The 13972-nt window shown below is 45.3% G+C and overlaps 1 protein-coding gene across 5 annotated transcripts; it reads left to right on the top strand.

The window, feature by feature from the left end:
• Positions 1 to 4029: 4029 nt before the first annotated feature.
• Positions 4030 to 11876, top strand: HAUS4 (HAUS augmin like complex subunit 4). 5 transcript variants are annotated; one of them, XM_082617595.1, is made up of 11 exons: positions 4031 to 4225; positions 5265 to 5393; positions 5894 to 5978; positions 7459 to 7594; positions 7684 to 7815; positions 8157 to 8291; positions 9425 to 9521; positions 10406 to 10551; positions 10691 to 10821; positions 11183 to 11251; positions 11403 to 11876. In XM_082617595.1, the coding sequence occupies exons 2-11, from the start codon at positions 5378 to 5380 to the stop codon at positions 11584 to 11586; spliced, it is 1131 nt and encodes a 376-aa protein (XP_082473721.1). In that variant the 5' UTR covers positions 4031 to 4225; positions 5265 to 5377; the 3' UTR covers positions 11587 to 11876. The 5 variants fall into 5 exon arrangements, with proteins under 5 accessions (XP_082473724.1, XP_082473721.1, XP_082473725.1 ...); XM_082617598.1 differs by lacking the exon at positions 8157 to 8291 and having other exon boundaries at positions 4030 to 4225; XM_082617596.1 differs by lacking the exon at positions 5265 to 5393 and having other exon boundaries at positions 4034 to 4225; positions 7452 to 7594.
• Positions 11877 to 13972: the final 2096 nt, after the last annotated feature.

Below are 13972 nucleotides of genomic sequence, written 5' to 3'. Positions count from 1 at the left end.
AGAATCCTAAATGCTCACCCGAAATCTCTATCTTTGGAGCAGCGTTTTGCTTCCTGGCTAGGGTATGGGAGGCAGAGTCCCTGCAATATTCTCAGCAAATCTCCATTCTTCTCTGCAATTCTAAACAATGCAGCAAAGGAATGGCCCAAGTCTGAAAGGCTAAGTAGACTTTTTCTCAGACTCCCATTTACATTTATTATCGTTAAAACATATGTGAATATTTTTTTGAATACTCAGTCAAGAGCAATGTCTTCAAGAAGGTAGAGCTAGATTGTGAACAGGAGTTATGCCTAATTTATCTTTCTCCACCTCCCCCCTAACACCCCCTCCTCCACCAGAGTCTAGCTCAGGAATACTTGAGCATGTTCATGGCTTTATCATTAAAGAACATTTAAGAAGTGGGCGATTGTATTTTGCATATGGTATAGCAGAAGGTGAGATGAACAACAGTGATGAAGAGACAGGCCTATAAAGGCCAAGCAACCCACAGAACAAACAGAACTATATAAGGTATTAGCACTGTGGGGTGGTCAAAAATTCATCCTTTCAACAAATAAGCGCCTCTGTATGCCAAGCACCGAGATAGGTACCTTGGGGTCATGGAGGAAGCACCTCCTTAAATACAAACCCAAACAAATTAAGGTTTTAAAGAGGATTCTGTAGCACTTCTCAACAATAAAAAGATGAACTGAAAAAAAAGGAATTATTGAGAGTAGCAACAACATGGATAAAACTCAAAATTAACTATGCTGAGTAAAAGAAGGCAGACAAAAAAAAGAGTACATCTTTATTTGATTCCATTTATATAAAATTCTAGAAAGTGCAAACTAATCTACAGTGACAGAAAGCAGATCAGTGGTGGCGAGGGGCCAAGAGAGGAATTACAAAGGGGCACAAGTAATCACTTAGGGAATGACGCCTCTGTTCACTATGTTGATTGCGGTGATGGTTTCACAGATGTCTAGTTATGTCAGAACTTAATGAACAGGGCTTCCCTGGTGGCACAGTGGTTGAAAGTCCGCCTGCTGATGCAAGGCACACGGGTTCGTGCCCTGGTCCAGGAAGATCCCACATGCCGCGGAGCTGCTGGGCCCGTGAGCCATGGCCGCTGAGCCTGCGCGTCCGGAGCCTGTGCTCCGCAACGGGAGAGGCCCGCGTACCGCGAAACAAAACAAAAACCTTAATGAACAGTACACTTTAAATATTGTATGCCAAAATACCTCAATAAAGCTGTTTTTTAAAAAATCCAGAGCAAAGAGATAGAGAGGGAGGGAGGAATGGGGAGAGAGAAAGAGAATGAATTCTAGGGCCTCTCTTGCAATTCTTTCTTGCTCAAGGATACCAGATGGTGTTAATTGTAAGATCCTTTTTCGGTATTCCGCTGCAGTCTTAGCTGCCAGGATGGTCTATAGGCTCAACTTTCTCGTCTTAAGTAGAACTGGCCTGTGAAGTCTTTCACTTCACCTGGTCTGGTCTCCTCTTGGACCCAGGATGCAGCTTGGACTCCTTGTCTCTGCCTCCACTTGCTGGGATGTTTCCTCCATTCGAAATGATCCAAATTTCCTCTCCTTTCAGGCCCAGCTAAGAGAAGATTTATTTCAGAGTCTTCCCTATCCATTCCTGCAGAAAGAGTTCTGTACCTTCTTCAAGTTTCTCTGGTATTTATATTCTAAACTGCTCCTTTGACACCTTTTTGCTGCCATGTACTGTTTGCTTTTCATATGTATGTTTTATCTTCTGAACTAGATTATGAACTTCTTCAGGGCAGGGACTGAGTCCTATTTATCTTTGTGTCTCTCCCAAGGCACTTAATAAGTGTCAGTTGTAAAACACCTCACTTTGATAGTCTTTCCAAAGCATTATCTCAGCCATTATCTCATTTGATCATTACATCAACACTGTGAGATTGGAAGAGCTAGAAATATGTTAGTTCTTCCTTTTGACAGATAAGGAACTGGAAACCCAAGGTCACACAGTTTGTTAGAGACAGAGATGGAACAGATAATTGCATGTGAAGGCTTGATCCAATTCAAGGCTTCCCAAGGCTCTCCCCTCTGCCCTCTTACCTGAAGACAGGCCTCTGTGCCCTTCACCTCCTCATTCCCCCAGTACTTTAGAGCTGCTTAGCCAAAGCTCTGTAGTACCATTTTAGAAAATTTGGCAACTATGAGACATGAAATTTCAGTAGATTTCTGATCAGCTCTGAGTCACCAAAGCATGCTTGCTATTTTGTTCCAAGTGCTGTTTGCTAAGGACATTATGCCTGATATTTAATGACGCTGCACTACAGAACTGAGGAAGCATAAATGATCTTTAAAAGCCTTAGAAAATGACAGCACTTTAACATTAAGCATGAAAGGTGGCAGTTGACAAGATGACCAGGGGTAAAAAATTTCTGCACCGAATCACCCTATTTCCCTATATATTGCTAGCAGAATTCTCTAGTTGGTACCAAAAGAAAAGGTTAAACTCTCTGCCACCCAGCACATCTAGCCCTGAGACTTTTTTCCCTCTACCCCAGACTATCTGCTTCTCTGATGCAAGAGATTTCATAACCTTGGTGCAATTTACTTAGCATCAAATATTTTAAAAATAATTCACCTAATTCCATTCGACTTTGAAAAAAGGGTGGGTGGGGGTTAAGACAGAGAGAGGTGGGGAGATCCCCCTGAGAGGAGCAATGACCTTTGGTCAAAGTCCATAGCCAGCCTGAGGTCAAGGCCAGAGAGGAAGTCAGGGGAATTGTCCTCCTCCTCCCATCGCTGTCTTCTCTCCCTCCCACCTCCTGCTGGGATCCCCCACTGGCTGATACCAGTCAGGGAATATGGGAACCCTGAAGTCCTGAGGTAGTCCTTACCTTCTACATAGGTTGAAGAACAGAAGGTGGATCTGGGGGGCAAATGTAAGACATCCAGCTCACTGGTCTAGGGGTGGGCAGGTGACCCAACCTGGCAATAAGACATATGGGAAAGTCTGCTGGGTGCTTCTGGGAAAGATTTTCTTCCTTGACTATTACAGGAAGAAGGCTCTTCCCCTTCCGTCTTGCTTGGGATGTGTTGAGAGGACGTACTCCTTGAACTTCTGAAGCCACCTTTTTTTTTTTTTTTTTGCGGTACACGGGCCTCTCACTGTTGTAGCCTCTCCCGTTGCGGAGCACAGGCTCTGGACGCGCAGGCTCAGCGGCCATGGCTCACGGGCCCAGCCGCTCCGCGGCATGTGGGATCCTCCCAGACCGGGGCACGAACCCATGTCCCCTGCATCGGCAGGCGGACTCTCAACCACTGCGCCACCAGGGAAGCCCTGAAGCCACCTTTTGACCATGAGGGGATTGCGAAGAGAACTGCAAACAACCTTGATACCAGGGAGCTACTAAGAAGCCTTAGGACCCCCAGCTCCAGACTTCTGGTTAAGCAAACAATAAATGTCCACATGGTCTAAAAAAAGAAGACAGGGGTTTTAGTGAAGGATGAGAGGTAAAGGAGAGGGCAAAGGAGGAGCCAGGGGGAGGAAATTCGATGGGAAGCCCACCCAAGGGGCAGGGCTGGCAGCGCCTGACCAAGGAGACTTGCAGACAGGGTCGGGGTGGGCGGCAGGTCGGGGAAGGTTCAGAGGGTCCTTGGGTCAGGTTTACACTCTGCAAGCCGCGACCTTGAGCAAGCCACATAACCTCTTTGCGCTTTAGTCTTCCCCTCTGTAAAATGGGTATGATAGTGACTTCCTCGTAGGACACTCTAAGAACTAAACGGGGCGGGGCAAGGCAAGTAAAACTCTTGGCATAGTCTGACCCATCGTGGGCCCTCAGCAGAAGCCGGCAATTATTACCATCTTCTCAACTTTTTCCCTCAACATGGGGGAAGGTACCCAAGAGAAAGGGCAAAGAAGTCTGCCTACAACGTCTCCCTTTCCCAGCCCGGATTCTGAACACCCAGTCTTCCGGCCATTGGGGTCTAAGGGCGCGAGCGAGGCGGAGGGCGGAGTCTGCGTTCCCGCCTCGAGCGGGGCCCCGCCCCCTACCACTGCCTCCGGTGAGCTTTCGGCCTTTTCCCCTCCCCCGACGTCCCCGCGCGGTCTTCCCCGGCCTAGCTTCCCGCAACCCCTGCGCCCGGCCCGAGGGAGAGGTTCCGGAGCCCGGGCGCGGCCGGGGGCCGGGTGTTGCCGCCGCCGGCTTGCGCGCCCCAGCCCCCTCGGCACTGCCTCGGGAGCTTCAGCTGCCCACGCTGTGCAGGTTTGCCCCGGAGGGTCGGCGGGCGGCGCTGTGGGGAGGAGGAGCGCTGGGAGGGTCAAGCTGGCCAGTCCCGGCTATCCGGTCGCCGAGACCGCCCTCGGCCTTGGGAATCCTTGACTGCCCAGACGGAAGGAAAGTAGGCGCTGGAGAGCCCGCGCCGCATTTTGATTCATCTCGGGCCCTGTAAGGGTCACATCTTGTGAAAATACCTGTAAAATCAATTTAACGTTCAGTGCAGCGTGTAAAGACAGATCTAAGAATTTAAAAGACGCCTGAGTCAGAACATTTAAATGCTTCGGTCCTTGTATCACCGTTTTAACACGTCTGAGTGCAAAGGGTGGAGAATCGAGCCTGATTGCCGCCACCGTTCACGCCCTGTAGCACTTTAAAAGGGTAAAGGAAAGCACCCTAAAAAACCCCAAGTGGGCACTTCCCCTAGGGAGGGAAGAACAGCTGACTTTTTTTGAAATTTGGGTTGGTCCTCATTTCCGTGGGCGAAGTTTCCCTGCAAAATTTATTTGCAGGCTTAGATCCGTGATAAACAGAATGCTAAAACACTAAGTAGTGGCTTTTGTTGACAAGTCGATTGTGTTATTAATTCGTAATGTCTCGTCCAAGGCAGGAATCGTTATCTCAGTTTTGCAGGTGGGAAAAAGTTTGGCACAAAAAATCAATTCCCTTAAATTCGCACAGAAGCAACGGCTGAGCCGCAAACTAAGTCTTAGCATTCTGTTACCTCAGCTACGTCCCCCTCTAGACCATGTTACAACACAAATGAGTAGTTACTTTGATGTTACTCATAAAACCAGGGAGTAAACCAAATGTTCTGTGAACATGAAGTGTTAAATCATAGTAACCTATGTCTGTTCTGCTTTGGGAGGCTCAGCTTCCCTTTGGAGTTTGATACTTTGCAGAGAGGAGGGGGTGGAGCAAAGAAAGAAGAAAATAGGAAGTCATGTCAAGGGAAAAATTTTGTCTCCACAGAGTCCAAACTGTGCCCATCTTTACTGCCCTTTTGTGTTGATGTCATTCTTTTCAGTGTACTCCGTGTTCTGGCGAAACACCGATGGCTCACGTCGTCCTCCCGGCCTCAGACGCATTAATACACCTCTGAGTTCCTCTTCTGGCCCTGACCTCCCTGTCAGTCTTGTCATGCTCTTTCCTCCAGGTGCTCTTTACTAACGCTGTTATGTGAAAACCAGTTGTTTTTGTTCAAGTATGGAATGATTCGTCATTCCAGAAGGATGTTTCTAGAGTTAATGATCAAAAACTACCAACAGATCTCAGATGAAAGGACATGTTAAAGAAGCACAAGAAACTATTGTGGAATTTGATAGCTGAGTTATTTGACTGGAGAAAAAAGCAGACCTGGATTTTTTCCCCCCTTTTCCCAGTTCACTCATAACTAGAAAGCAGCAGCTCAGTTTTAACCTTAGACATAATGGTGGGGGGCGGGGGCCATCCTCCTGTTTAGACTAGTGAATTGGAAAGTTTTCTTTCCCAAGGAGGCTCCTTTTCAGACAGGACCCAGGATGTGTGACATAGTCCCCGCCCTGTAAGAGGTGTTTCTCCTCCCCAGCTTGTAGATGACAGAAATTTGAACCCAAGGTAGTTGTCTCTCTTGAGCAGCCAAGCCAGTTTATTTATCTTTTTGTTTCTTTTACTCAGTTGGACAGATAAGAATCACAAGAAAAGCAGATGGCATCCGGGGATTTCTGCTCATCTGGAGAAGGGATGGAAATACTCCAACAAGGTAAGGGTAGCCATTTGAAAGAGGTTTGAGGACTTATCCAGAGAAGTCTTATCTAGGGTCTTGTCGTCTATAATAAAAAGGGAGAATTCCCTGGTGGTCCAGTGGTTAGGATTCGGCGCTTTCACTGCCATGGCCTGGGTTCATCCCCTGGTTGGGGAACTGAGATGCCATGCGACGTTGCCAAAAAAATTAAAAAAGGATTTATAATGTTCACCAGTATGGTTTCTCGCACAGAAGCCTAACTTTCTAGAGAAACTAGAATACTTGAAGGTTCTTAAACACTCTCTTATTGGCAGACAGATTATACTGACTCCTGTTCGGTACCTGCTAGTACAATAGACTAAAATTTCAAGATGCTCCCATGCTGAGTTAGCAAGCATATCCTGAAGATGAGCGTGGCCAGTGAACTTTTGAAAGCTACCTTCCTACCTGTGTCTTGAATTTTCTCATATCTTGTCCTCCAAAGTCTCAGATCCTTCCATATTTTGAATTCTTTGCATATCTCAAATCCTTTCTTCAATCCTTCAAAAACTTGAATCTTCTGTATTTTGACCATTTCCATAGTGATCTTTCAATGCCTTGGGGGAAAAAAAAGAGAGATTTCTTATTCTCTAAAAGGACGCTGGTATGATGGTCCAAAGAATGAAAACGTAAGTGTTTGGTAAGTGGGAGTAAAACAGAAGACCTCAGCAGAAAGCACGTGGGAAAAGAGATGGAAAAAAAGCCCTTTGAGCATATGGAATAAACAGTGGATCCTGACTTCTTGCACTTTTTCTCATGCATGTGCTGTTCTGCACCCACATGGGTTACTCAGTCTATTTACAATAAGGAGAATTTGGTTAGTTAAATTTTTTTTTTACTGTTAAGAATATACCTTCTCTCAGTCTTGCTTATGCGACTAGAGATCACATACAAAGAGGGAACTTTACATGTGTTTTTTTTTTTTTCCTTCCTCAAGAGCTCTAGGTATTCTGTGTGAATGAGGCATTTTAGGTACTGTGGTATACCAGAGTCCCTTATTCTTGATTCTCTTTGTCTAATATTTTCCAACTGCATTTCCATTTTCTAAGATCTTAGTTTTTTTAAGACTCATTCCCTAATATTTGATTAATGTCCTTGTATATAATATAAATGCTTGTTACTTTGAGTATTGCCTCTAGTTTATTTGTGGATTTCTTTCTTTCTTTCTTTCTTTTTTGGCCACGCCACAGGGCTTGTGGGATCTTAGTTCCTTGACCAGGGATTGAACCCCGGGCCCTCGGCAGTGAAAGCACAGGGTCCTTACCACTGGACCTCCTGGGAATTCCCTATTTTTTGAGTTTCTTAAAATTTTCATTCGATTTAGAAAACTTCCCTACCAAAAACCTAGGGGTTTTTTGGAAGTGAGTATTAAGCTAAGAGTTATGCTTAGTTATATAAATTGAGTCCATACTGTCTTTGCTTTTTGGTCCCTATGGGGGACATCCCTTTAAGTGTGCAGCAAACAGCTTCCTCCTTGTAACCTGAGTGAAGAGGACCTATTACAGAACCCACACTTCAGCAAACTGCTGCTGAGTCTCTCACAGTACATGGACGAGAGTGGCTTAAGCCTCACACTGGCAAAGGAGCAGGCTCAGGTAAGGGCCCTGGGAGAAGGGCTAATAGGGAGGAAGGAAATATCTTCTGAGAAAGAGGGGTTCCTACCTGGGATTTTTTTGGTTTCTAGGCGTGGAAGGAAGTTCGATTGCATAAGACAACGTGGTTAAGGTCTGAAATTTTACAGAGAGTCATTCAAGAGCTGCTTGTGGACTACTATGTGAAGACACAAGACAGAAATTTAACTTCTGAGGACAAAAAGGTGAGGCAGGAGAGATGAAGTAGGCCTTGGTACCAGCTGTAGGAATGACCAGACCAGCTGTGGCTTCAACTGATTCTATGATCCGGGGGAAATAGGAGCTTTGAGTAATGGTTATCAAGAAAGAAAGGGACTGTAGTTATGGGGAAGAGGTGGCTGTGTTGTCAGGGTTTTGAAAAGAAAGATTGATAGGAGAAAGTACTGGCAGCTGGGAAGTTATCCGAAGGGGATGACACGTTTGAGGACTTGGAAGATGTGTGAAAAACTGGTTTGTGAGGATGGAGGAGGTGGGGTGGGGGAAGTTTTATAGTAACTTCTTTTTGTTTTTTTATTCTCTCTCTCAGTTTCATGAGACCCTTGAACAGCGGCTGCTCGTGACTGAGCTGACACAGCTCTTAGGTCCCAGCCAAGAGAGGGAGGTGCCCCCACTGCTTGGGCTGGAGAAGGTGGACCTTCTGGAGCTCATGCCACCCTCAGAGGTTGGCGGGGGACCAAAGAAGGGAAATGGCTTAATTTCTCCCATATATTTAAACATTTTTTGGTTAAGCTTTATTGTTTCTATAAAAATGAAACATGTTCATGGTGGTCAAACTCAAGTAAATAAGAAAGACATTACAAGAAAGAAAGTAAAAGCTGAGATACTAAATCTAGAAATAAATGCAGTATTATTATATACAGCTTGACATAAATAGTATTATACCTTCCATACCTGTACAGAGAGTATAATCTGTTTTCACAATATATTTTGGACTTTTTTCAAGTATATGATTATTTTAAGGTATATATATTACTTTTCAAATAATTGTAAATAAGATGATACCTCCTAAAGCACTCTTTTTTTTTTAATTGAAGTGTAGTTGATTTACAATATTGTGTTAGTTTCAGGTGTACAGCAAAGTGATTCAGTTATATGTATATTTATATCTATTCTTTTTCAGATTCTTTTCCCTTATAGGTTATTACAAAATATTGAGTAGAGTTCCCTGTGCTATACAGTAGGTCCTTGTTGGTTATCTATTTTATATATAGTAGTGTGTATATTGTTAATCCCAACCTCCTAATTTATCCCTCCCACCTTCCTAAGGCACTCTCAGCAGTGTCCAGGCACATAGTTAGTGCTCAGAGTCCTTGTTATATCATCAGTTTAGATTACAGATAGAATTCCATTGTATGGATGTAGCATAATTTGCTTAACCTTATTGATGGATATTAATGTAAGGTTATTTCCACATTTTTGCTGGTAGAAACCACACCGATAGGAACATGCTAGTTCATACGTGTCTTTGTATGATTATTTTCTGAGTGTTAGTGCTTGAAGTGGGATCACCAGGTCACAGGCTACACACATAGAACACACTGGTACATATTGCCAAACTGCTGTCCAGAGAGGAACTCCCAGTGCACCTAGGTCCCCACATTTTCATCAGCATGGGATCTTGACAGTCATCGTATTCTTTGCTAATTTGATAGGTTAAAAATTAATCTCCCTGATGTCTCTTGATGCATTTTCTTTGGTTATCATTGAGATTGTTAGTCATCACATATTCATTGACTGGACCTTTCTAGTTCTAGCAGTCTGTCTGCATCTCTCTTTTCACTTCCGTGGCTGTAGGATTTTGTGTGGATGAGAGCCCGACTCCTGCTTGAAGTGGAGGAGCAGCTCAAGAAGAAATGTTTCACTCTGCTCTGCTACCACAATCCCAGTTCAGGTGCGTGCTGGCTGTGTTCTGTTCATGGCTGGCCTTCAGGGCTCCTGGTCTTCTCTTTTGAGAATAATGTGTTTGAATTTTAGATTTGGGACAGAAGCTGAGAAGCGTTGGAAATGTTTACTTGTTTGTTTCCTTGCTGGTAGAATAAAAGCAAGAAATTCTGTACGGACTTCTTTTATTCAGCAAAGTGGCAGCGTCCTCTTGCTGCAGGGAAAGATAGTTCGTTCTTAAGAGAATCAGAATGAAATAGGGAGTACAATTCAGGTTAATAGGAGTTGACCTTGTCTTTATTTCTATGATTTAAGAGTTAAGGGCCAGGGCTTCCCTGGTGGCGCAGTGGTTAAGAATCCACCTGCCAATGCAGAGGGCACGGGTTTGAGCCCTGGTCCGGGAAGGTCCCACATGCCGTGGAGCAACTAAGCCCGCACCACAACTACTGAGCCTGTGCTCTAGAACCCGTGCGCCACAACTACTGAAGCCCGCGCATCTAGGGCCCGTGCTCCGCAACAGGAGAAGCCACCAGAATGAGAAGCCCGCACACTGCAATGAAGAGTAGCCCCTGCTCAGTGCCACTAGAGAAAGCCCACGAACAGCAACGAAGACCCAATGCGGCCAAAAATAATAAATAAATAAACTAAAAAAATTTAAAAGACCCAACACAGCCATAAATAAGTAAATAGTTTTTACAAAAAGATTAATAAAAAAGAATTAAGGGCCAAATCTGGAAAGTAAGAGAACTGGGCTGTTTTTACCAGGCCAGCAGAAGAAAACCTGGAGGAAGACAGAATTTGTAGGGTTAGATATCGGATAGGGGCACTGAAACATGGCCTTCAAAGGGCAGGAGCAATTAGGGTTTTCCTATCCAGCGCTCTGTCTCTGCCCAGATTCAGACACTGAAACCCTGAAGGCAGCAAAGGTATGGAACCTCGCAGAGGTCCTGGTGGGTGAGAAGCAGCAGTGCCAGGATGCCAAGAGCCAGCAGAAGGAGCAGATGGTGCTCCTGGAGAAGAAGAGTGCCACCTACTCCCAGGTTTGGCAGGGCTGTGGGATGGCCTCCTTTTTCACCCTGACCCCAGGGGCACCTCTGGGGAAGCCAGGGATTTCTGATCTGCTTTCTTTTCTACTCTCTTCCGTGGCCGCCCTCTTGCTCCTGCCTCCCGGGTGCTCAGGTGCTTCTCCGCTGCCTGGCCTTGCTGCAGAGGCTTCTTCAGGATCACCGGCTGAAGACTCAGTCTGAGCTGGACCGTATCAATGCCCAGTACCTGGAGGTCAAGTGCAGCGCCATGATCCTTAAGCTGCGGTGAGCTGTGAGCGCCGCGGATCTGAGGGACTCCATCTCATACACCACCCACTCCAACCCTCGCCCTCATCTCTTTCGTCTCCATCATGCCTGGCACCCTGTGGGTGTTCAGTAAATGTCACACAGCAGTATTAGCCTTTGGATTACTCTAAAGCTGTCAACATTCTTGGGTCTTTTATTTTAAAGCCCTCTGAAATAGGTGGTTTACTGTGAGCTAAATTGCTCAGGAATTTGGAATGACCTTGTTTATCCTGTCACTGCTCAACACAGGACCTTGACCATTGGCAGGTCCTGTGTCCCATTCCTAAGTCTGCTGCTGTCAGGGATCCTCAGCTTGACATTTCTTTCTTCCCTCGGTCAGGATGGAAGAGCTCAAGATTTTGTCTGACACTTACACTGATGAGAAAGTGGAAGTTCATCGTCTCATTAGGTAAGAACTCCCAAGAGCCTGACGCAGCTATTCAGAGCTGGTCCCCATACCCTCCACCCTCCAGACTCATTCATTTTAGTGCCTTCTCATTCTCGTGTACTTTCTGAGGAACCAGATCCTTATATTGTATCTTCTGTGCCTGGGCTTTTAGGGACCGTTTGGAGGGGGCCATTCACCTACAACAGCAGGACATGGAGAAGTCCCGACAGGTCCTGAACACCTATGAGGTCCTCGGGGAGGAGTTTGACAGGCTGGTGAAAGAGTACACCCAACTCAAGCAGGCAACTGAGAACAAGCGCTGGGCCCTCCAGGAGTTCAACAAGGCCTGCCGCTGAGTGTGGCCGGGGCCAGGAGGCTCAGCTTCTGCATAGGGGCTGCCTCCTCCTCTTCCTGCTGGAAGGGCCACTTCCACTTGAGCCCACCTTCACTCAAGGGAGCGTGGGGACACTTGCTCAAAACACTGCAGTCCTTTAGGCACCCTCCTGGTTTTTCTTCCTTGTTTACAATGAGAGTCTCTTCTAGCAAATGTAACAGATTTGTATAATTTTCTGTACAGCTATTTGTCAGTGTCAGCCCTGTATCATACTTGATTATCTCCTGAATAAAGTGATAATGTTGTATCTGAGGATTTTAGTCATTTTCCTTTGGTCAAAGATAAAAAAAGAATATCAAAGGCTATATGGGGAAAAAAAAGGCTATATGGATAAGGAGGGAAACTGAGTGGATCCAAATAGAGATGGATCCGTAAGGGGGAGAGGTTTAAGGGCCAGCCCACCCACGTGGAGTCTTTCTTTTTTTTTTTAATTAATTAATTTATTTTTGGCTGTGTTGGGTCTTCGTTGCTGTGCTCGGTCTTTCTCTAGTTGCGGTGAGCGGGGTTCTCATTGCGGTGGCTTCTCTTGTTGAGCACGGGCTCTAGGCACGTGGGCTCCAGTAGTTGTAGCACGTGGGCTCAGTAGTTGTGGCACATGGGCTTAGTTGCTCTGCAGCACGCGGGATCTTCCCAGACCAGGGCTTGAACCAGTGCCCCCTGCATTGGCAGGTGGATTCTTAACCACTGCGCCACCAGGGAAGTCCCATGTGGGGTCTTAGAGGCTTCGTTCTTAGCAGAAGTGGATTAAAACTGGTCTTGCTCTTGAAGAACTATAGTCTCCACAGGAGAGCTAGATGCTCAGATGGATAGGGAACTATTCTGTCACTGTGGCTCTTAGTGGGGCGGGTATGATAAAGTAGCAGGGCATCCAGCTCGGTTACAGGAAAGGACATGAGGCATTTGTGTTCCTGCTTCCCTCTGGTGTGGTTTGAGGGTTACTTCTTTCTCTGAGAGCAGAGGGTGGGAGGAGATCACCCTGAGGAACCAAGTTCTATGGTCTATTTAGCTTAGAAAAAGGCAGGGCCCTGGCTGGTGTCAAAGTCAGGGACTGCAAACAAGCACAAGACCGACACCCTTATTTAGAAGGGCCTACCCAGCTGCTCAAACCACTTTCCAGGGAGACTGTCTCAAGGTGCTCTTTTGCTGAGATCAAATAATGATGGTTTAGGATTGATTCATAGGAAAAATTAAGGTCTTTGACTCAACTTTAAATTTTTCTGTAAATGGTGCTTACTTCCATTTATCTCTAAGCAAGTGCTGGCCCACACAAAATGAACAAAAGCAATTAGATTGTATGGTCAGGCCACTCAAGATGGCTGTTCTCTTGCTCTTTGTACATCCCCTGCTTGATCAGTCCCTGCTTCACCTGCACGCTACTCATGTGAACATGCTTGTCCCCAGCCCCAGCTAGTAATCGTCCTAATCCTTAGGCCAGAACAGGTCCACCTGCTAGTTTATTTAAGGGAAACATCTGCCCTCCTGACGGTTGCTAACCTGAGGGGCTGTGAGGGATGTGCCTAGCTGCTGGTTTTCCTGGTAGCTGATGAGCCAGCCTGACTTAAAGTCCCCCTATAAATGGTAGCCTCCTTCTCCCCCAAGTGGTGAAGATTGCTGCCATGTCCTGCCTGCCCTCTGCCATCAGCAGGGGTTGGGGGGTGTTGCTCCAGAACCCTTTTGCTGCGGACGTGTAAGATTCCCTGTCCAATAAGACACTGATGTCTCTGTCACTGACTCTGAGCTATTTCTTCGGTCTCGAGGCTGGGCAGCTACAAGTCTTGCAGGCCTGCAGGGTCAGCCGAACATAGATCAATGTAAAAACTCAGAAACAGTCAATATTGCTTAGTTATACTATAATTTTTAACCTAACATTTTTGGGGGAGTGTTTTCAAACCTACAGAAAAGTTGAAAGAATGGTATGACAAGCACCAGGATACTTTTTTTTTCCTTCAATTTTAAAATTATAGTTGATTTACAATGTCATGTTAGTTTCAGGTGTATAGCAAAGTGATTCAGTTATTTATATATATATATATATATATATATAAAACTGAATAGATTCAGTTATATATAACTGAATGTGTGTGTGTGTGTGTGTGTGTGTGTGTGTGTATATATATATATATATATATATAATATATATATATATATATATATATATTCTTTTTCAGATTCTTTTCCATCATAGGTTATTTCAAGATATTGAATACAGTTCCCTGCACTATACAGTAGGTCCTTGTTGTTTATCTATTTTACATATATAGTGGTGTGTATCTGTTAATCCCAAACTCCTAATTTATCCCTCCCTCCCTCCCCTTTTCCCTTTGGTAACCATAAGATTGTTTTCTATG

The sequence above is a fragment of the Mesoplodon mirus genome, assembly GCF_964341445.2.
Source record: "Mesoplodon mirus genome assembly, chromosome: 4".
Taxonomy (NCBI): domain Eukaryota; kingdom Metazoa; phylum Chordata; class Mammalia; order Artiodactyla; family Ziphiidae; genus Mesoplodon; species Mesoplodon mirus.
This window is presented reverse-complemented; position numbering and strand designations above follow the sequence as displayed.

What these genes read in the sequence shown, in the direction of transcription:
- HAUS4 (XM_082617595.1), top strand. An exon ending in GCCATGATCCTTAAGCTGCG is followed by an intron (nt 10,822 to 11,182) that starts GTGAGCTGTGAG and finishes TCCCTCGGTCAG; the next exon opens with GATGGAAGAGCTCAAGATTT. An exon ending in GAAGTTCATCGTCTCATTAG is followed by an intron (nt 11,252 to 11,402) that starts GTAAGAACTCCC and finishes CTGGGCTTTTAG; the next exon opens with GGACCGTTTGGAGGGGGCCA.